This window comes from Nerophis ophidion, linkage group LG06, assembly GCF_033978795.1.
Source record: "Nerophis ophidion isolate RoL-2023_Sa linkage group LG06, RoL_Noph_v1.0, whole genome shotgun sequence".
NCBI lineage: Eukaryota > Metazoa > Chordata > Actinopteri > Syngnathiformes > Syngnathidae > Nerophis > Nerophis ophidion.
The window spans coordinates 68,988,738-69,012,839 of NC_084616.1; the positions used below are offsets into that span (position 1 = coordinate 68,988,738).

General features: G+C 41.5%; 1 protein-coding gene across 6 annotated transcripts in view; it reads right to left on the bottom strand.

Moving 5' to 3' along the window:
- Nucleotides 1-24,102, bottom strand: part of dmd (dystrophin) — a 518,793-nt gene that overhangs the window by 134,916 nt on the left and 359,775 nt on the right. For 4 of the 6 annotated variants that reach the window (XM_061904726.1, XM_061904725.1, XM_061904723.1 and 1 more), the window contains 4 exons: nucleotides 23,181-23,367; nucleotides 11,316-11,488; nucleotides 11,072-11,228; nucleotides 7,956-8,067 (listed from right to left, as the gene is read on the bottom strand). In XM_061904726.1, coding sequence (XP_061760710.1) covers nucleotides 7,956-8,067; nucleotides 11,072-11,228; nucleotides 11,316-11,488; nucleotides 23,181-23,367 — 629 coding nt within the window. Of the gene's footprint in view, nucleotides 1-7,955; nucleotides 8,068-11,071; nucleotides 11,229-11,315; nucleotides 11,489-18,299; nucleotides 18,438-23,180; nucleotides 23,368-24,102 lie in introns of those variants that run through there. The other 2 variants (XM_061904730.1, XM_061904728.1) reach the window with 1 other exon arrangement.

The following is a 24,102-nucleotide window of genomic DNA, read 5'->3' on the forward strand; positions in this document are numbered from 1 at the left end:
AGCAAACAAGACAGCCAGACTGAGTGTGGCGAAAAGCAGGAATACATAGCTTTTTGATTAGTACCAGGGAGCAGGTGAGCATCCCAAACACTAATCAGAGGCTGGTGGGAAAAAATCAGCACCCATGGCAACCAAGAACACACAAACCCAGGGGTGCGGAAACAAAACTAAGGGAGTCTTTAACTAAACAAAAACAGTTGACAATACATTTTTGTCTATTTATTTTGTCAGCTTGACAGGAGCGTTTTGCTGTTTTTAAGGACCTTCTGCAAAAAAAGCTGTCTAAAAACAACATATTATGACAGCCCTGCAGTGTTTGTAAGTTGTTTTTTTTAACTAGAAAGCCACCAGTTGAATAGCACAAATGAGGAAAAAGAGAGGACCTAATTGGAACCTTTAGTAACACCACTATTACAGTTAAATAAGTTGAACAAATGACCACTTGCTCCATCTGACGTAAACAAGCTACAGCAACACCTTAGTTACATAAATCCCATTAGGAAAAAATGCTTAACTGTCAAAAAGGAGAGCATTTAAGTCTCATCTTAAAACTCATCTGTATACTCTAGCCTTTAAATAGACCTCCTTTTTTAGACCAGTTGATCTGCCGCTTCTTTTCTTTTTTCTCCTATGTCCCCCCCTCCCTTGTGGAGGGGGTCCGGTCCGATGACCATGGATGAAGTACTGGCTGTCCAGAGTCGAGACCCAGGATGGACCGCTCGCCTGTGTATCGGTTAGGGACATCTCTACGCTGCTGATCCGCCTCCGCTTGGGATGGTTTCCTGTTGACGGGACTCTCTTTGCTGTCTTGGATCCGCTTTGAACTGAACTCTCGCGGCTGTGTTGGAGCCACTATGGATTGAACTTTCACAGTATCATGTTAGACCCGCTCGACATCCATTGCTTTCGGTCCCCTGGGGGGGGGGGGGGGTTTGCCCATATCTGAGGTCCTCTCCAAGGTTTCTCATAGTCAGCATTGTCACTGGCGCCCCACTGGATGTGAATTCTCCCTGCCCACTGGGTGTGAGTTTTCCTTGCCCTTTTGTGGGTTCTTCCGAGGATGTCGTAGTCGTAATTGTTTGTACAGTCTTTTGAGACATTTGTGATTTAGGGCTATATAAATAAACATTGATTGATTGATTGATTGATTGATTGATTAAAAGAGAGCCCTGAGGAACGCCTCAGTTATGTAAATAAGTGTGGACCCCAGTGTTCTAGGCTTGCTAGCAAGGTTAAAATGTCAACGCAAGGATCTGACAATGTGTTTACGGTGGTCGAAGTTCCTCTTACAGGAACTTACTGCAGAAATATTTGTCTCCCTAGCAACGTTCCCTCTAAGGCAGTGGTTCTCAAATGGGGGTATGCATACCCCTGGGGTTACTTGAAGGTATGCCAAGGGGTACATGAGATTTTAAAAAAATATTCTAAAAATAGCAACAATTCAAAAATCCTTTATAAATATATTCATTGAACAATACTTCAACAAAATATGAATGTAAGTTCATAAACTGTGAGAAGAAATACAACAATGCAATATTCAGTGTTGACAGCTAGTTTTTTTGTGGACATGTTCCATAAATATTGATGTTAAAGATTTCTTTTTTTGTGAAGAAATGTTTAGAATTAAGTTCATGAATCCAGATGGATCACTATTACAATCCCCAAAGAGGGCACTTTAAGTTGATGATTACTTCTATGTGTAGAAATCTTTATTTATAGTTGAATCACTTGTTTATTTTTCAACAAATTTTTAATTATTCTTATATCTTTTTTTCCGAATAGTTCAAGAAAGACCACTACAAATGAGCAATATTTTGCACTGTTATACAATTTTATAAGTCAAAAACTGATGACATAGTGCTGTATTTTACTTCTTTCTGTCAATTAGCGCCCCGGCGGCAATTCAAGGAAATACGGTATACAAGTGAGAGACCATTTTCATAATTTACAGTCACACTAACTTTTACCAACTCGGAGGCGATGCAGCAGCTGCTGTGGTTAGTTGGGGCTGCCTTGCCAGCAACTTGAGGGTTCCAGGTTTGATCCCCGCTGCCGCCATGCTAGTCATTGCCGTTGTGTCCTTGTGCAGGATAGTTTTCCCACCTGCTCCCAGTGCCACCCACACTGGTTTAAATGTAACTGAGATATTGGGCTACTGTGTAAAGTGCTTTGAGTCACTAGAGAAAAGTGCTATATAAATATAATTCACTTCACTATCTCTCTGTGATTAAGGCGCCACTGTAAGGAGTACCTTGGCGTTAACGCATAAAATAATAATATCCCTCATACTTAGTTAATATGCAGGTTACGACATCAAAATGGGGTACTGTTAGCAGTTTTTAGATGTTTTTTTAGAGGGCCTTATCAATCAATCAATCAATCAATGTTTTTTTATATAGCCCTAATTCACTAGTGTCTCAAAGGGCTGCACAAACCACAACACAAACCACAACGACATCCTCGGTAGAGCCCACATAAGGGCAAGGAAAACTAATCCCAGTGGGACGTCGGTGACAATGACAATGATGATTATGAGAAACCTTGGAGAGGACCGCATATGTGGGCGCCCCCCCCACACCCCAGGGTACCAAAAGCAATGGATGTCAAGAAAGACCACTACAAATTAGCAATATTTGGCACTGTTATACAATTTAATAAATCAGAAACTGATGACATAGTGCTGTATTTTACTTCTTTATGTCAATATGTGGACTTTGGGGTTTGTTTTTCCGGAATGCAAAGGAAAGTTGGAGCGGGCAAGACGTGAAGGTTTGGACATCTTTTAATATTAACTCTAAATAGGAACAAACAAAAGGCGCTCACAAGGAGAGACAAAAATGTGGCTGTGAAAACAAAACCTGCACTAAGGCAGAAACTATGAACATGAAACAAAACTCGATAACTGTGACATGAAGAAACAAAAACTTACGCGGCATGGCAAGAAGCATAACTATGGACAGTATCAGAGGTAAAGTCGCCAGGCTGACTTCCAAGAAGTTCCAGGTTTGATCCCCGCGGCCGCCGTGCTAGTCATTGCCGTTGTGATAGTTTTCCCATCGGCTCCCAGTGCCACCCACACTGGTTTAAATGTAACTTAGATATTGGGCTTCACTGTGTAAAGCGCTTTGAGTCACTAGAGAAAAGTGCTATATAAATATAATCCACTTCACTATCTCTTTGTGATTAAGGCGCCACTGTAAGGAGTACCTTGGCGTTAACGCATAAAATAACAATATCCCTCCATCCATCCATTTTCTACCGCTTATTCCCTTTCGGAGTCGCGGGGGGCGCTGGCGCCTATCTCAGCTACAATCGGGCGGAAGGCGGGGTACACCCTGGACAAGTCGCCACCTCATCGCAGGGCCAACACAGATAGACAGACAACATTCACACTCACATTCACACACTAGGGCCAATTAGTTAATATGCAGGTTACAACATGAAAATGGGGTATTGTTAGCGGTTTTTAGATGTTTTTTTTAGAGGGCTTCATTAATCAATCAATCAATCAATGTTTAGCTCGGTTGGTAGAGCGGCCGTGCCAGCAACCTGAGGGTTGCAGGTTCGATCCCCGCTTCCGCCATCCTAGTCACTGCCGTTGTGTCCTTGGGCAAGACACTTTACCCACCTGCTCCCAGTGCCACCCACACTGGTTTAAATGTAACTTGGATATTGGGTTTCACTATGTAAAAGCGCTTTGAGTCACTAGAGAAAAGCGCTATATAAATATAATTCAATTCAATTCAATTATTTATATAGCCCTAATTCACTAGTGTCTCAAAAGCACAAACCACAACGACAACCTCGGTAGAGCCCACATAAGGGCAAGGAAAACTCACCCCATTGGGACGTCGGTGACAATGACGACTATGAGAAACCTTGGAGAGGACTGCATATGTATATATTTGGGATCCGAAAGGTGCCTCACTCATAAAGTGATACATTTTTATTAGTTTTTTTTACTTTCAACACTTAAGTTACGAGATCAACTTCAGATATATCTATCGATTTTATGTTTGAACTCTTATTTTGTTTTATGCTCTTTTGTCAAATAAAATGTTGATGTTCTTATATGGCAACATTTTAAAGTGAATTATATGAAATATTTGGAGCCTTGAATAGGTCAATAATTCACTATAACATTGAATTCTTTTTTTTTGAGCAATGGCAAAAAAAAGAAAAATAAATATAGACAAAAGAAAATAAACAGCCTGCATTGGCAGCTTTGTGTCAACATTTCAACTTTTTCTAGTTTGATTTCACCTCATTCCACTTTTTTAAAATGTTTTTTAAAATGTTTGCAATAGCATTTCCAGAATGTGTGGCGGGCCAGTACACAATTAGTTGAGGGCCTCAAATGGCCCCCGGGCCGCACTTTGGACACCCCTGGCTTAAGGGATTCAGACTGGATGAGGAGCTGTATGGTCAGTGTGTTTTAAAAAACAAAACAGTGTGTAAAATAAACTAAATGTCTCACAAACACACACACACACACACACACACACACACACACACACACACGCACACACACACAATGAGGCTTTGTCCCTTCAGTTATTAGCAGCTGGATACCTGCCTTCCGCTCCTTACACTTTGTGTAGAAGCTTATACAACTTCAGCAGTAACTTGGCTGTTGCCATGGTGACAAAAGGACAAGTTTGTTAACCTCCACGTGTGGCCATTGCTATGTGAATGCCAAGGCCCCGCCGTTTAGAGATGCAGAGGTTTCTTTCACGGTGAAGGTTCTTGATCGCAGCAGTGGCTTCTAAAATTGGACCGTTCGGCTGCACCAGAGATAGAAAGATGGAATGTTTGTGTGAACTAAACTATAGATCGTATATGTGGAGAGGCGCAGCCGGCGAACGAGCAGCGAGGCAGGGCACGCTGGAGCCCGGCCCAAGATGGCGGCAAGGAGGCGGAGAATGCGGCCGAGCGACGCCGCAATCGAATTCAGGTGCATGGATCGTGCACCGGCACACAATCAACTTATCTCCTCTGGCTGTATAAAAGGGCAGCAGCGGAGGAGGGTGAGGCCGAAAGAGGAGAGCCCGCAGCAGAACCTGAAGAGCGAGAGCAACAGAGAGCGAGAGACGAGAGACGGAGACGCGGCCGGCTGAAAAGCGACCGAGGAGCGAGCAGCGGAGAAGGAGCTGAAAAGCGACCAGACCTGAAGATAGCTTGTTATTGAAAAATAAACGAGAGTCAAACCTGCGAAAGCGATGTTCTTCCTTGGTGGTCAGTGGAACCCGAGCGACGACAGCGTGACTCGTCCACATTTGGCGCCCAACCTGGCTGGACCTACCGGAGGCGGGGCAGGACGATCCCCTGTGGGCTCTCATGGGCGCACTGGCCGGCCTCGCGGCAAGCAACCGTCAGAATTGCCGACTCCTGCAGGCGCTGGCGGACCAGGTGGGGGTGTTCGACAATTTGCTTACAAAGGAGTGTACTTCGCCCCATCCTTGTTTGTGAATTACTTAACATTTCACGGAAGCTGCTTTTATACCCAATCATGGCACCCACCTGTTCCCAATTAGCTTGCACACCTGTGGGATGTTCCAAATAAGTGTTTGATGAGCATTCCTCAACTTTGTAAGTATTTATTCCCACCTTTCCCAACTTCTTTGTCACGTGTTGCTGGCATCAAATTCTAAAGTTAATGATTATTTGCAAAAAAAAAATTTTTTTTTTAAATTATCAGTTTGAACATCAAATATGTTGTCTTTGTAGCATATTCAACTGAATATGGGTTGAATATGATTTGCAAATCATTGTATTCCGTTTATATTTACATCTAACACAATTTCCCAACTCATATGGAAACAGGGTTTTTATTTCTCTTTGCTATTTAGGTTTAATGGACCCCAATTAGAATACAAACTTAATATCTTCTTTTATATGATGTACTTAGTTCATAAGTACACAAACTTCATGTGTAGTGACATCCATCCCTCCATCCATTTTCTACCGCTTAGTCCATTTTGGGGTAGCGGGGGGGGGGCGCTGGTGCCTATCTCAGCTACAATCGGGCAGAAGGCGGTGTACACCCTGGACAAGTCGCTACCTCATCGCAGGTGTGGTGACATGCAAATTTTTATCTTTAATTTTTTTTTCCAAATTCCATTGTATGTTATACTCTTCTGACACCACCAGATAGTATATTATAAGTGTCCGTATGTCGGCATGAAACCCCAATTCAGTAGTGTTCACAATTTTGGAAGTAAGAGCTAAAAGGTGATGTCCACGCATGTGGCCACTAAGGCCTTTAGAGGTTAAGTTCAAATGTGTTCAGTTCTGGCACCTCAAGCAGTGTCACGTTAAGGAAGTTTTTCCAGGCATGGTTAATTGATACTTGTTTTACAATAGACGTTAAGTTTTCCAAGTTGAATGGCCTGAAAGTTGGCAGTGATCTACAAACCCCGTTTCCATATGAGTTGGGAAATTGTGTTAGATGTAAATATAAACAGAATACAATGATTTGCAAATCCTTTTCAACCCATATTCGATTGAATGCACTACAAAGACAACATATTTGATGTTCAAACTCATAAACTTCATTTTTTTTTGCAAATAATAATAAACTTTGAATTTTATGGCTGCAACACGTGCCAAAGTAGTTGGGAAAGGGCATGTTCACCACTGTGTTGGATCACCTTTTCTTTTAACAACACTCAATAAGCTTTGAAAGTGGAATTCTTTCCCATTCTTGTTTTATGTAGAGCTTCAGTCGTTCAATAGTCCGGGGTCTCCGCTGTCGTATTTTACGCTTCATAATGCTCCACACATTTTCGCTAGGAGACGGGTCTGGACGGCAGGCGGGCCAGGAAAGTACCCGCACTCTTTAACTACAAAGCCACGCTGTTGTAACACGTGGCTTGGCATTGTCTTGCTGAAATAAGCAGGGGCGTCCATGATAACGTTGCTTGGATGACAACATATTTTGCTCCAAAACCTGTATGCACCATTCAGCATTAATGGTGCCTTCACAGATGTGTAAGTTACCCATGCCTTGGGCACTAATACACCCCCATACCATCACAGAGGCTGGCTTTCGAACTTTGCGCCTATAATAATCTGGATGGTCATTTTCCTCTTTGTTCCGGAGGACACCACGTCCACAGTATCCAAATATAATTTGAAATGTGGACTTGTCAGGCCACAAAACACTTTGCATCGGTCCATCTTAGATGAGCTCGGGTACAGCGAAGCCAGCGGCTTTCCTTGGTGTTGTTGATGAATGGGTTTTGCTTTGCATAGTAGTGTTTTATCTTGCACTTACAGATGTAGCGACCAACTGTAGTTACTGACAGTGGTTTTATGAGGTGTTCCTGAGCCCATGTGGTGATATCCTTTACACACTGATGTCGGTTTTTGATGCAGTACCGCCTGAGGGGTCAAAGGTCTGTAATATCATCGCTTACGTGCAGTGATTTCTCCAGATTCTCTGAACCTTTTGATGATTTTACGGACCGTAGTTGGTAAAATCTCTAAATTCCTTGCAATAGCTCGATGAGAAATGTTGTTCTAAAACTGTTCGACAATTTGCTTACAAAGGGGTGTACTTCGCCCCATCCTTGTTTGTGAATGACTTAGCATTTCATGGAAGCTGTTTTTATACCCAATCATGGCACCCACCTGTTCCCAATTAGCTTTCACACCTGTGGGATGTTCCAAATAAGTGTTTGATGAGCATTCCTCAACTTTATCAGTAATTATTGCCACCTTTCCCAACTTCTTTGTCATGTGTTGCTGGCATTAAATTCTAAAGTTAATGATTATTTGCAAAAAAATTAAATGTTTATCAGTTTGAACATCAAATATGTTGTCTTTGTAGCATATTCAACTGAATATGGGTTGAAAATGATTTGCAAATCATTGTATTCCGTTTATATTTACATCTAACACAATTTCCCAACTCAGATGGAAATGGGGTTTGTATGTGAGTTAATGTGTGTTACCTCGTTGCTCCGGCATCAGAGGCTCTCGAGGCAACTCAGAGAGGAACACTCCGACATCATCCAGTGCCTTGGTCACAACAGGCTCTTTGGCTCGAACATCACGTCTGAAGCCCTGCAACAAGACACACACGCGTTTAATTAAACACTTCATTTATATCGTCAAATGGCTTTTCGAGGGGAAAAGTGAAAGTGAAAGATGAAATCAGTCCGCAGAATCATTTCGTTTCTTTGCATAAAATGGGTTTTTAATTGAACCTGTGGTACGACACTTTCAATTTACTTGTGCTTTGATTTGCAACGTGAGGTCTGCCACTGATGATGAAACCCAAAAACATTATGAGGAAAGTCTGGAGGGGTTTGAGAAAGACAAACTTTTTCAGAAGCAATACACTTCTTATAACTTGTTTAGGTACTGAACATTTATCATTTCTAACCAAAGCAAGGCCTGCTTCATTGTTTTTTTTTTCCATTCACATTTTATTTTTCTTCAAAACAACCGCAAAATGGGACTTCAGTGTGTAAATAAGTCCGCCCACAGAACTGCGGATTCTGAAAAGACAGTCAGAAAGCAGCTTGAAGATGGTCTGTAAAACAAAATGTTGGCAAAAGTTTGACCGAAGAACCACCTCAGACCACAAGGAAGTGTTTTAATTGTAGAAAATCAATCATAATATGACCCCTTTGAATTTTCTATACGGTGTTCCCTATATCATCCAGAGGGCTAAATTCCAGACCAATTTTCGGGAACTAGGGTCACTATTTAAAGTGTTTATGTGACACTGGGCTGGCATCATGGTGCGGGTGGCACTCTTTCAAGGATGCAGATCGGGCAAGGACACAGCGTACGGTAAGAAATAATGATTTATTCAAAACTCCGACTAGAAAACACAAAACTTGCACTAGGCAGAAAAGGCAAAAACAAACAGAACTAGCATGGGAGCTAGAAAATACTAAAGGCTTAGCGCGGAGGCTAGCGAGTCCAGACATAGAAAAACCGAGTCGTCACTTGTGAAACACAAACTGTATGTAACACAAACTACGAGGAGATTACAAGTGAACGGAAAAGGCAGGCTTAAATACAGAACGTGATTACCAACAGGTGTGAGTCAAAAACAAGGAGCAGGTGGAACAAATATGAAACCATGGTAACGGAAGAAACAAGGAAGAGCAAAACTAGGGATCGGAAGAGTCCAAAATCAAACAGAAAAGACAAAAGGACTCAAAACCAAAATAACAGTTTATGAGCATTCCATGCAGCTTTCACACATACACACTGCTTATGCCCTTGAAACACTTCATACGCTCTAAAACTTAAAAGACATTTTAACATTAAAACGCAAATTGATACTCAAACCTCAACGTACTCAATGGTACAACATGGTACTTTAAAAACCGCAACGCACTGAGGCCTGAGTAGGTGAACCGCAGAATGACGAGGGAACACAGAGCAAAATGTTGTTTTTTCTCAAGTTATATTTGCTGGCTCCAAATCAGCCCTTAAATCATCCATCAGATCAGAGTTGGTGGACAAACGATATGTCCAAAATTTGTCTTATTGCCAACAGAAATAGAGCGGGGCAAAAAGGTATTTAGTCAGCCACCGATTGTGCAAGTTTTCCCACTTAAAATGATGACAATGTCTGTAATTTTCATCATAGGTACACTTCAACTGTGAGAGACAGAATGTGGAAAAAAAAATCCAGGAATTCACATTGTAGGAATTTTAAATAATTTGACGTCACCCGTGTGAGGGTTCCTCAGATCCTCACATTGATTATAATGGGAGCCTCCAACAAAAAGAGCTATTCGGGCTCAGAAAACGACAATTTCCCCATTAATTTGAGCAAGGATGAAAGCTTCGTGGCTGAGGATATGGATAGCGAAGGACTAGAAAAAAAAAAGGCGATTGCATTGTGAGCGATTCAGATGTTTTAGACACATTTACTAGGATAATTCTGGAAGATCCCTTATCTGCTTATTGTTTTAATAGTGTTTTAGTGAGATTTTAAAGATTGTAAAGACATACAGTGGGGCAAAAAAAGTATTTAGTTAGCCACCGATTGTGCAAGTTCTCCCACTTAAAATGATGACAGAGGTCTGTAATTTTCATCATAGGTACACTTCAACTGTGAGAGACATAATGTGGAACAAAAAATCCAGGAATAATTTATTTGTAAATTATGGTGGAAAATAAGTATTTGGTCAACCATTCAAAGCTCTCACTGATGGAAGGAGGTTTTGGCTCAAAATCTCACGATACATGGCCCCATTCATTCTTTCCTTAACACGGATCAATCGTCCTGTCCCCTTAGCAGAAAAACAGCCCCAAAGCATGATGTTCCCACCCCCATGCTTCACAGTAGGTGTGGTGTTCTTGGGATGCAACTCGGTATTCTTCTTCCTCCAAACACGACGAGTTGAATTTATACCAAAAAGTTCTATTTTGGTTTCATCTGACCACCTGACATTCTCCCAATCCTCTGCTGTATCATCCATGTATATATTTTGGTATAAACTCAACTCGTCATGTTTGGAGGAAGAAGAATATTGAGTTGCATCCCAAGAACACCATACCTACTGTGAAGCATGGGGGTGGAAACATCATGCTTTGGGGCTGTTTTTCTGCTAAGGGGACAGGACGATTAATCCGTGTTAAGGAAAGAATGAATGGGGCCATGTATCGTGAGATTTTGAGCCAAAACCTCCTTCCATCAGTGAGAGCTTTGAATGGTTGACCAAATACTTATTTTCCACCATAATTTACAAATAAATTCTTTAAAATTCCTACAACGTGAATTCTTGGATTTTTTTTTCACATTCTGTCTCTCACGGTTGAAGTGTACCTATGATGAAAATTACAGACCTCTGTCATCATTTTAAGTGGGAGAACTTGCACAATCGGTGGCTGACTAAATACTTTTTTGCCCCACTGTATGTTGACATGCCCAAGGGAGATTATGTCTCTCTATTGTCCATCATTGCACTCATCGACCAACCGAGGCAATAGACACAAAAACAGCGACCACAAACAGTTTCAGGCTTGATATTCCACATTACATCTCTTCCTCCAAGTATTGTGGGGTGCACCAATTGAAATACAATCTATGTCTTCTTACCCTGTGGGTGTCCAACTGGGTCTGGACAGAAGGGACGTCGCCCCCTACAGGCGGCTCCTGCTCAAGCTGCTGAGATTTCATCCTCAGCCAGTTCAGCAGCTCCTGCAGCGACATGTGGAGCCTCTTCCAAGGCGCCATTTCTGAGTCCAAGTAAGCCCTTTGAACCCAAACAGAGACATTTAATATATTCCTTTACCAAAGGAACACATCAGAAACATATTTTATTCATGTTTTATTTCCCCACCTCATGCTAAGAGTCTTGCTGCGTAGATCATTCCAGCGCTGGTTCATGTTGTTCAGACGTCTGTGGAGGAGGGCAGCATCTTCTGAGTCCCCCATTGATGTTAGAATTCTCTGGCCGTGGTCATCCAAGGAATGATACAGCTCTGTGTGGCCGTCCACCTCCCTTTCCAGGTCCTGATAACACACAGACAGGAAGAAAGCCATGAGGGCAGCTATCTTTAACGGGTTTGTGGTGAAAATGAAATGTTGTAATTGTGCAATGACCATAAATAGCATGCCATACTAATTTTGACAGCTGACAGTATAGCCTCTAATAGCATGAGACATACCAAAGACTATAAAAATGAGACCCATTACCTCCCTGCTTGGCACTCAGCATTAAGGGTTGGAATTGGGGGTTAAATCACCATTAATGATTCCTGGGCGCGGCACCGCTGCTGCCCACTGCTCCCCTCACCTCCCAGGGGGTGATCAAGGGTGATGGGTCGAATGCAGAGAATAATTTTGCCACATCTAGTGTGTGTGTGACAATAATCGGTACTTTAACTTCATATACTTTTTTAGTTGTGTAGAACAACAACGTATCTAAAGTACCTAGTACTTAACAATACTGTATACCAGGGGTCACCAACCTTTTTGAAACCAAGAGCTACTTCTTGGGTACTGATTAATGCGAAGGGCTACCAGTTTGATACACACTTAAATAAATTGCCAGAAATAGCCAATTGGCTCAATTTACCTTTAATAGATAAATCTATATATATAAAAAAATGGGTATTTCTGTCTGTCATTCCGTAGTACATTTTTTTTCCTTTTACAGAAGGTTTTTTGTAGAGAATCAATGATGAAAAAAACCCTTAATTGAACGGTTTAAAAGAGGACAAAACACGAAAAAAATGAAAATTAAATTTTGTAACAGAGTTTATCTTCAATTTCAACTCCTTAGAATTCAAAATTCAACCAAAAAAAAGAAGAGAAAAACTAGCTATTTCGAATCTTTTTGAAAAAATTAAAAAAAGAACATCATTAATAATTATTCCTGATTAAGGTTAATATTAGAATTTTGATGACATGTTTAAGTAGGTTAAAATCCAATCTGCACTTTGTTAGAATATATAACACATTGGACCAAGCTATTTTTCTAACAAAGACAAATCATTATTTCTTCTGGATTTTCCACAACAAAAATCTTAAAAGAAATTCAAAAGACTTTGAAATAAGATTTAAATTTGATTCTACAGATTTTCTACATTTGCCAGAATAATCTTTTTGAATTTTAATCATAAGTTTGAAGAAATATTTCACAAATATTCTTCGTCGAAAAAACAGAAGCTAAAATGAAGAATTAAATTAAAATGTATTTATTATTCTTTACAATAAAAAAAATTATTTAAATGGTCAGGAAAGAAGAGGAAGGAATTTAAAAGGTAAAAAGGTATGTGTTTAAAAATCCTAAAATCATTTTTAAGGTTGTTTTTTTCTCTAAAATTGTCTTTCTGAAAGTTATAAGAAGCAAAGTAAAAAAATAAATGAAATTATTCAAACAAGTGAATACCAAGCCCACACATGCGGTCCTCTCCAAGGTTTCTCATAGTCATCATTGTCACTGTCACTAGTGTGAGTTCTTCCTTGCCCTTATGTGGGCTCTACCGAGGATGTCGTTGTGGTTTGTGCAGCCCTTTGAGACACTTGTGATTTAGGGCGATATAAATAAACATTGATTGATTTGTTTTTTTACTCAAGGAGACACAAACAACCTAAACAAAAGGCTAGTGCGCAAAGAGTAATGCATGCACACTCACAAAAGACACGATACAATAATCCATCCCCTGGCAGGTGAACCTGAATCAATTTAAATATCCCTAATTACAATAAGCAAAAGGTACGTTGGAGGGAAAGAGAACAGAAAATGGGAATCCAGCAAACCCAAGAAATAATACAGAACCCAGAAAAATACCCAAGTGTCATGTGGGAGTCGTGACACTGTCTTATTCCTCAAAACAGTAAATGTTAGGACAATGCAATCACAATGCAGGGTACGATGCCCAATTCTGAGTTTTTGTTAAAGCTTTTTAAGTGTGACTTCTATGCTTGTTTACAGTGAACAGAATACACCCGCCTGCGCATAAAGTATGCGGGTGTAGCAGATATGAATAGGTAGGTGTTCGACATAGGGCAGCGGTCCCCAACCTTTTTTTATCCACGGACCGGTCGACGCTTAATAATTTGTCCCGCGGCCCGAGGGGGGCTCCTTTTTTTATTTTTATTAAATTTTTTTTCTTCTTTGTCATGAAAAAGGGACGTTTTTCTCATGAAAAAGGGAGGTTTTTGTGGTTGTTGCACTAATTGTAAGTGTATATTGTGTTTTATATGTTGATTTAAAAAAAAAATAAAAATAAAAAAACATTTTTAATTTTTTTTTTTTATAAATAATTCTTCTGCGGCCCGGTACCGGTGGTTGGGGACCACTGACATAGGGTATGTGTGGCGATTTGTGCAAACAGATGTAAGAACTAAAAAAAAGCAGGGCAAGAATTATGGCGAGGGCAGTTTGTGGGGCACTTGTTGCGATGTCTCTACCGAGGAGTGGTGAGACATTGACGTAATTCCTCCTATATTTAAATCACTTTCAAAAATATTTTTTGCCATTGACTTTTTTCTGCTCTTTCATTTTGGCAAATAATTGTGATGTTTTTCACCTTTTCTATAACGGTATGTCCGATGAATGTGACCTATACGTTCAGACTGCAGTTGCAAAGGATACATACCTGACTTATATCCACGGACAATAATAATAATAATAATAAAAATAATAATAATAATGGATTAGATTTATATCGCGCTTTTCTATTATTAGATACTCAAAGCGCTCACAGAGAAGGGGGAACCCATCATTCATTCACACCTGGTGGTGGTAAGCTACATCTGTAGCCACAGCTGCCCTGGGGTAGACTGACAGAAGCGTGGCTGCCAGTTTGCGCCTACGGCCCCTCCGACCACCACCTATCATTCATTCATTCATCATTCATTCACCAGTGTGAGCGGCACCGGGGGCAAGGGTGAAGTGTCCTGCCCAAGGACACAATGGCAGCGATTTGGATGTCAAGAGGCGGGGAGTGAACCTGCAACCCTCAGGTTTCTGGCACGGCCGCTCTACCCACTACGCCATGCCGCCCCAAAAGAGGCCTGGGTCGGATTCGGAAAAAATCTCAATTGCACTGTTCACATTTGTATGAAAACAATGAAACACATGATGTACGTGCAAGGAGAGTGAACATAACCTTAAAGGCCTACTGAAACCCACTACTACCGACCACGCAGTTTGATAGTTTATATATCAATGATGAAATATTAACATTGCAACACATGCCAATACGGCCTTTTTAGTTTACTAAATTGCAATTTTAAATTTCCCACGGAGTTTCTTGTTGAAAACATCGCGGAATGATGACGCGTGCGCGTGACGTCACGGACTGTCAGGAAATATTAGCTCAGCACCAGTTACGGCTAAAAGTCGTCTCTTTTCATCGCATGATTACATAGTATTCTGGACGTCTGTGTTGCTGAATCTTTTGCAATTTGTTCAATTAATAATGGAGAATATAAAGGACAATGCTCTTGGTGGAAAGCGGTGGATTGCAGCTGTCTTTAGCACCGAGACACAGCCGGTGTTTCTTTGTTTTTAACACAGCGCGGTCAAGCGAACATGTTTCTCTACGTCAGGGGTGTCAAACTCAAATACAGAGTGGGCCAAAATTTAAAACTGAACAAAGCCGCGGGCCGAGGTTGAACAAATTAACCTTTTAATAGGGACCCAAACAAGTTTTGCATTGAATATTAAACAAGCAAGGCTTATGTAGCTTTATAGTCATATACAAAATCGAGTTTCAAATTATGATAATGAGTAAAAAATATCAATGGCATATCAAATAAAATGTAAATTAAAATTGTGGGTGGTAGCGGGGGTGTGTATTGTAGCGTCTCAGAAGAGTTAGTGCTGCAAGGGGTTCTGGGTATTTCTTTTGTTGAGTTTATGTTGTGCTACGGTGCGGATGTTCTCCCGAAATGTTTGTCATTCTTGTTTGGTGTGGCTTCACAGTGTGGCGCATATTTGTAAAAGTGTTAAAGTTGTTTATACGGCCACCCTCAGTGTGGCCCTTATGGCTGTTGATCAAGTATGAATTGCATTCACTTGTGTGTGTTAAAGCAGCATATATTATGTGACTGGACCGGCACGTTGTTTGTATAGCGGAAAAGCGGACGTGACGACAGGCTGTAGAGGACGCTAAAGGCAGTGCCTTCAAGGCACGCCCCCAATATTGTTGTCCAGGTGGAAATCGGGAGAAATTCGGAAGAATGGTTGCCCCGGGAGATTTTCGGGAGGGGCACTGAACTTTGGGAGTCTCCCAGGAAAATCGTGAGGGTTGGCAAGTAGGAGTATTAGCGGTGAATGCAGTGTTACAGAGGCATTGCCGCTGTATAATACCGGCGGGCCAGCTCTAATCTTATTTTGATATTTCCACTAGGGCCAAATGATATTTGGCCCGCGGGCCGGAGTTTGACACTCATGCTCTACGTCAACCAGCATGTTTTTGGATGGGAAAATGGTGATATATATATCTTACCGGAGACATCATTGGATTATTCATCCTCCTGCAGTAGCTGTTTAAAAGGCAGCTGTGAGTTTGGCTCCTCGGCTTCTCTCTGAGACACTGCGTGTTCACCGCAGCCATCCGACCTCGATGTATGTCTTTACAATCTCACTAAAACACTATTAAAACAATAAGCAGATAAGGGATCTTCCAGAATTATCCTAGTAAATGTGTCTAATTACATCTGAAACGCTCACACTGCCGCCGCTTTTTATTTTATTTTATTTTTTTTTTTTGTAGTCCTTCGCTATCAATATCATCATCCACAAATCTTTCATCCTCGCTCAAATTAATGGGGAAATTGTCGTTTTCTCAGTCCGAATAGCTCTTGCTGCTGGAGGCCCCCCTTAAAAACAATGTGAGAGCGTGAGGAGCCCTCACCCTTGTGACGTCATCGTCTGCTACTTCCGGTAAAGGCAAGGTTTTTTTATCAGCACCAAAAGTTGCGAACTTTATCGTCGATGTTCTCTACTAAATCCATCCATCCATCTTCTTCCGCTTATCCGAGGTCGGGTCGCGGGGGCAACAGCCTAAGCAGGGAAACCCAGACTTCCCTTTCCCCAGCCACTTCGTCTAGCTCTTCCCGGGGGATCCCGAGGCGTTCCCTGGCCAGCCGGGAGACATAGTCTTCCCAACGTGTCCTGGGTCTTCCCCGTGGCCTCCTACCGGTTGGACGTGCCCTAAACACCTCCCAAAGGAGGCGTTCGGGTGGCATCCTGACCAGATGCCCGAACCACCTCATCTGGCTCCTCTCGATGTGAAGGAGCAGCGGCTTTACTTTGAGTTCCTCCCGGATGGCAGAGCTTCTCACCCTATCTCTAAGGGAGAGTCCTGCCACACGGCGGAGGAAACTCATTTTGGCCGCTTGTACCCGTGATCTTATCCTTTCGGTCATGACCCAAAGCTCATGACCATAGGTGAGGATGGGAACGTAGATCGACCGGTAAATTGAGAGCTTTGCCTTCCGGCTCAGCTCCTTCTTCACCACAACGGATCGGTACAACGTCCGCATTACTGAAGACGCCGCACCGATCCGCCTGTCGATCTCACGATCCACTCTTCCCCCACTCGTGAACAAGACTCCTAGGTACTTGAACTCCTCTACTTGGGGCAGGGTCTCCTCCCCAACCCGGAGATGGCATTCCACCCTTTTCCGGGAGAGAATCATGGACTCGGACTTGGAGGTGCTGATTCTCATTCCGGTCGCTTCACACTCGGCTGCGAACCGATCCAGTGAGAGCTGAAGATCCCGGCCAGATGAAGCCATCAGGACGACATCATTTGCAAAAAGCAGAGACCTAATCCTGCGGTCACCAAACCAGAACCCCTCAACGCCTTGAATGCGCCTAGAAATTCTGTCCATAAAAGTTATGAACAGAATCGGTGACAAAGGACAGCCTTGGCAGAGTCCAACCCTCACTGGAAATGTGTTCGACTTACTGCCGGCAATGCGGACCAAGCTCTGACACTGATCGTACAGGGAGCGGACCGCCACAATAAGACAGTCCGATACCCCATACTCTCTGAGCACTCTCCACAGGACTTCCCGAGGGACACGGTCGAATGCCTTCTCCAAGTCCACAAAGCACATGTAGACTGGTTGGGCAGACTAAATCCTCTACTAAATCCTTTCAGCAAAAATATGGCAATATCGCGAAATTATCAAGTATGACACATAGAATGGACCTGCTATCCCCGTTTAAATAAGAAAATCTCATTTCAGTAGGCCTTTAAATCTTTTGAGTGCATAAGTACATTCACACTGAGAAGACCAGCAAAATGAAGTGCACTGTTGGATGTTGCACTTAGAACTCAAAATGGTGAGTGTGCAGCACTCTCAAAGTCGCATACGTGTAAGTACAGAAGAGAGTCAGTTGAGACAGCCCAAGACTCCCAAGAACTTTTAGATGGAACTGACAATCATATTACCTAACTTTTGAATCACATTTCAAACAAAAACTACAGACTAATTTCAGACATGCCACATCAATATTGACAGAATTTGCCAAATACAAACATTTTAATGCCATCCCCACAAAGCACACAAATAGCCCGCAACAGTAGAAATCTGTTTAAATTAGTGAAAATATATTAATTCAAACTTGTGCACCAAAATCTCGTTTTTACAAGTCTTATAAAATTGCATAATCATTCCAAATCCGACAAATAATATCCCGTGACAACTGCAAGCAAACTATACGTTTTTAATCATAGCGAAAGATGGGGTCTTACTCCAAAGAAAAGCAAGCACCTGGTAGTAGAAACATGCAGCAAAGTATGAAGGAGGTATAAATGTAAGCAACAAAGAAAATAGTTTTATTGTCTTTGCAAACCTGGACCTGGTAGACCTTTCTTCGCAGCATCCTGAAAATAAAGTCAAGAAGCCCGCATGTAAACAGGAACAAGCTGCACCATCTTTTGTGTCTTGTCGTTCCAGAAGATTAGCTACCAATGTGAAACAATGCTGTTTATTGTGACGTACGTGTGTGTGTGTGTGTGAGAGAGAAAGATGTGGACAGGAAGTGAAAAAGAAACGAAGACATCATCAGGGAGATGGAGAGCAAAAAGAGGATGACGCGGGAACTTGAAAGGATGCCTTCAACTACTAGCGGACTGATTTTCCAATTAAATGTTATCTGCCTGCAGTGCTGAAGCATGCGTCCGTGTGTGTGTGTGTGTGTGTGTGTGTGTGTTCCCAAGATACAAGACCGTGGTGCAATCCACCATTCTAATTGGGCACAGAAGGCTTCCTCGGCAGTGCATACAATTGTGACAAGAATACTTTTAAAATATAATCTAATAAATACGCTACAAAGCATGTCATTTTGTCGTCGGATTGGGAAGTTCGACCAGAATGTGGGCGTTTGGTGCAGATGGCTGAGGGTCATAGGTCAAAATGTGTTCTTTGGCGGAACAGAGGCTTCGTTTTTAACACCCACATTGCGCTGGGTTCTTCCTTCTTTGCATTGGATCCGCAAGCATCCAATCAGATCTCAGCATTCCTGTCATGCCAGGGGGGCAAGTCAAGACTTGGAGATGGAACCAGATCATGAATGTTTTTCTGAGCTCACTCCAAAAACTTGACATGTTTGACCTAAACCTGCAGTCGGTTGTCAAACTATTAAATTTCAGTTGATTGGCTAATGTAAAATGGGTCAGCAATGACTTTTGTCAGTCCTAATACTTATTGATATGGTATTGGTATGATCGACTTAGCCTTTTCTTGGATTAACTCCCATTTTACAGACAAGATGTCAAATACCTTGTAGTATGTTAAAGGCCTACTGAAACCCACTACTACCCACCACGCAGTCTGATAGTTTATATATAAATGATGAAATATTAACATTGCAACACATGCCAATACGGACTTTTTAGTTTACTAAATTGCAATTTTAAATTTCCCGCGAGTTTCTTGTTGAAAACATCGCTGAATGATGACGCGTACGCGTGACGTCACGGACTGTCAGGAAATATTAGCAGCTGCACCACTCGCGGCTAAAAGTCGTCTCCTTTAATCGCATAATTACACAAAATTCCGGACATCGGTGTTGCTGAATCTTTTGCAATTTGTCCATTTAATAATGGAGACTATAAAGAACAATGCTGTTGGTGGAAAGCGGTGGATTGCAGCTGTCTTTAGCATCGAGACACAGCCGGTGTTTCTTTGTTTGTTGTGAAGCTTTAACACGTAGCGGTCAAGCGAACATGTTTCTCTACGTCAGGGGTGTCGAACTCAAATACAGAGTGGGCCAAAATTCTAAACTGAACAAAGCCGCGGGCTGAAGTTGAACGACTTAACCCTTTAAAAGGGACCCAAACAAGTTTTGCATTGAATATTGAACAAGCAAGGCTTAATAACTTTATAGTGATATGCAAAATCGAGTTTTCTTGGTAGCAAGGGTTTGTATTGTGGCGTCCCGGAAGAGTTAGTGCTGCAAGGGGTTCTGGGTATTTGTTCTGTTGTGTTACGGTGCGGATGTTCTCCCGAAATGTGTTTGTCATTCTTGTTTGGTGTGAGTTCACAGTGTGGTGTAACAGTGTTAAAGTTGTTTATACGGCCACCCTCAGTGTGACTTGTATGGCTGTTGACCAAGTATGCGTTGCATTCACTTGTGTGTGTGTGTAGAAACCGCATATATTACGTGACTGGGCCGGGACGCTGTTTGTATGGAGGAAAAGCGGACGTGACGTCAGGTTGTAGAGGATGCTAAAAGCAGTACCTTTAAGGCACGCGCCCAATATTGTTGTCTGGGTGGAAAATTCGGGAAAATGGTTGCCCTGGGAGATTTTGGGGGGGGGCACTGAAATTCGTGATTCTCCTGGAAAGATCGGGAGGGTTGGCAAGTATGAGAATTAGCGTTGAATGCGGTGATATAGCGGCACCACCACTGTATAATACCGGCGGGCCAGCTCTAATGTTAATTTATTATTGCCTCAAGGGCCAAATTAAATTACACGGCGGGGCAAATTTGGCCCGTGGGCCATAGTTTGACACCCATGCTCTACGTCAACCAGCATGTTTTTGGATGGGGAAATTGTGATACATATCTTACCGGAGAAATCATTGGATTATTCGTCGTCCTGCAGCAGCTGTTTAAAAGGCAGCTGTGAGCTTAGCTCCTCAGCTTTTCTCTGAGACACTTCGTGTTCACCGCAGCCATCCGACCTCGAGGTATGTCTTTACAATCGTTAAAATCTCACTAAAACACCAATAAAACAACAAGCAGATAAGGGATCTTCCAGAATTATCCTAGTAAATGTGTCTAATAACATCTGAAACGCTCACACTGCCGCCGCCCGGAGCCGTCGCTTTTTTTTTTTTCTTTCTAGTCCTTCACTATCAATATCCTAAATCACAAATCTTTCATCCTTGCTCAAATTAATGGGTTAATTGTCGCTTTCTCGGTCCGAATTGCTCTTACTGCTGGAGGCTCCCATTATAAACAATGTGAATATGTGTGGAGCCCCGCAACTCGTGACGTCACGCGCACTTTTCTATTAGCGACCAAAAGTTGCGAGCTTTATCGCCGATGTTCTCTACTAAATCCTTTCAGCAAAAATATGGCAATACTGCAAAATGATCAAGTATGACACATAGAATGGACCTGCCATCCCCGTTTAAATACGAAAATCTCATTTCAGTAGGCCTTTAAGGTAATGTGCGGAGTTCCACAAGGTTCTGCTCTTGGCCCTGCACTCTCCAGCATGTACATGCTGCCGCTCGGTGACATCATATGCAAATACAGTGTTAGCGCTCACTGTTATGCTGATGACACCCAACTCTACATGCCCCTGAAGCTGACCATCACGCCGGATTGTAGTCACCAGGAGGCGTGTCTAAATGAAATTAAACAAAGGATGTCCGGCAACTTTGTGCTAGACACCGACACTTATTTGTTAATACCACCCGTAACATTAGACAACAAAACAACTATACAATGCGACTATTATGGTTGTGGTAGTATTATGCACTGGGCCTCTTTTGCTGCTTTAAATGGGACAATGAAAAAGGAGGATTCTTCATGACAACTTAAAATCATCAGCTAGAAGGTTGTGGTCAAAAATTCAACCAGAAACTTGCCAGAAACTTGAGGATGGCTACCAAAAGTGCCTTATTGCAGTGAAACTTGCCAAGGGACATGTAATCAAATATTAACATTGCTGTATGTATACTTTTGACCCAGCAGATTTGGTCACATTTTCAGTAGACCCATAATAAATTCATAAAAGAACTAAACTTCATGAATGATTTTTGTGACAAACAAGTATGTGCTGCAATCACTCTATCACAAAAAAATATGAGTTGTACTAAGTATTGGAAACTCAAGACAGCCATGAAATTATGTTCTTTACAACTGTATGTAAACTTTATATATATATATATATATATATAAGAGCTGTGAATCTTTGGGTGTCCCACGATTCGATTCAATATCGATTCTTGGGTCACGATTCGATAATATATCGATTTTTTTCGATTCGATTCCATTCAATTTTCGATTCAAAAATTATATTTTTGCGATTCAAAACGATTCTGTAGTCATTCAATACATAGGATTTCAGCAGGATCTACCCCAGTCTGCTGACATGCTAGCAGAGTAGTAGATTTAAAAAAAAAAAAAAAAAAAAAAAAGCTTTTATAATTGTAAAGGACAATGTTTTATCAACTGATTGCAATAATGTCAATTTGTTTTAACTATTAAACGAACCAAAAAGATGACTTATTTTATCTTTGTGAAAACATCGGACACAGTGTGTTGTCAAGCTTATGAGATGCGATGCAAGTGTAAGCCACTTCTGTTCTTTTTTATTATTTTTATAAATGTCTAATGATGTCAGTGAGGGATTTTTAATCACTGCTAAACTGAAATTATAACTAATATTGATACTATTGTTGATAATATTAATTTTTGTTTCACTACTTTTGGTTTGTTCTGTGTCGTGTTTGTGTCTTCTCTCAATTGCTCTGTTTATTGCAGTTCTGAGTGTTGCTGGGTCAGGTTTGGTTTTGAAATTGGATTGCATTGTTATGGTATTGCTGTGTAGTGGTTTGTTGGATTGAATAAATTTTTTTTTTTTAAAAATCGATTTTTAAAAAATGAGAATCGAATCGCACAACGTAAACAATTCGATTCGTATTCGAACCGATTTTTCCCACACCCCTAATATATATTATACCAAAAAGTTCTATTTTCTATTTCTCGTCGTGTTTGGAGGAAGAAGAATACTGAGTCGCATCCCAAGAACACCAAACTTACTGTGAAGCATGGGGGTGGAAACATCATGCTTTGGGGCTGTTTTTCTGCTAAGGGGACAGGACGATTGATCCGTGTTAAGGAAAGAATGAATGGGGCCATGTATCGTGAGATTTGGAGCCAAAACCTCCTTCCATCAGTGAGAGCTTTGAATGGTTGACCAAATACTTATTTTCCACCATAAATTACAAATAAATTCTTTAAAATTCCTACAATGTGAATTCCTGGATATTTGTTTCACATTCTGTCTCTCACAGTTGAAGTGTACCTATGATGAAAATTACAGACCTCTGTCATCATTTTAAGTGGGAGAACTTGCACAATCGGTGGCTGACCACAAGCTCATACATAAAGCTTTCTGGTACAGTTCCCCATTAGTGTGTGTCCGTGTCTATATTGCCATACTGTCTGCCTGTTCTTTACTCAGGATGAATAAAAACAAGTGACTTGTCCCACCTTCCACTGGGCCAGAATATTCCGGGCTTCTTCTGGCTGCTCCAGCCTCTCCTTGTTGGTGGCGTCCATCAGAACATTACATGTCGTCTCGGCCTCTGTCAGCCAGTTGAGGAACTTATCGAGGTCGAGGTAGAACTGCTGCAGCAGCTTCAGGGCTGCTTCCAAAGCTGCCTCTCTGTCTGAAACACTGGATCAGACACATACATCAACATTTAAAGATGCTATGTTGTTTTATTTTCAATACAGTATAACACATAATAATTTTACCCATGAAAATAAAACAAAAATGGACTGTTTATCCCTGAGTTACACCACCTGTATATACTTGCAGTTCAAAGGCAACATAAAGTAGTTCAGTAGTACTTTGCTTTTCATACATCCCACTTTTTGTAAAATTAGATTTTCGTCCAAAATGTTAGCCAACATTTTGCTCGAGTTTTCTTATTCCATCTCGGTTATTGCATGGCCAAACATTGCGGCTAACGAACCTGTTTGTTTACCTGCGTTATGTGCCCAGACAAAGAATACCTCATGAAAAAAAGTCAGCACATTGATAAAAAGGTGAAAAGTACGAAGATGATATACCGTATTTCCTTGAATTGCCGCCGGGTACATAGTATGCACCTGCCTAGAATTACTCGTTTCGCAAAATAATTAGCGCATGCTTAGCATTACCGCCGGCTCAGGATTAACGCCGGGTCAAACTCGTTTCGCAAAATATTATTTTTATTAGCGCATGTCTCAAATTTCCGCCGGGTCAAACTCGTTTCGTCAAATAATTAGCCTATGCCTAGAATTTCCGCCGGGTCAAACTCGTCACGTCACGAGTGACACTTCACCTGTCATAATTTTTAAAATGGAGGAGGCTGATTTCAATAATTTGAAATTGCATAAAGGGAAGAAGATTAAGAGCTATTCAGTA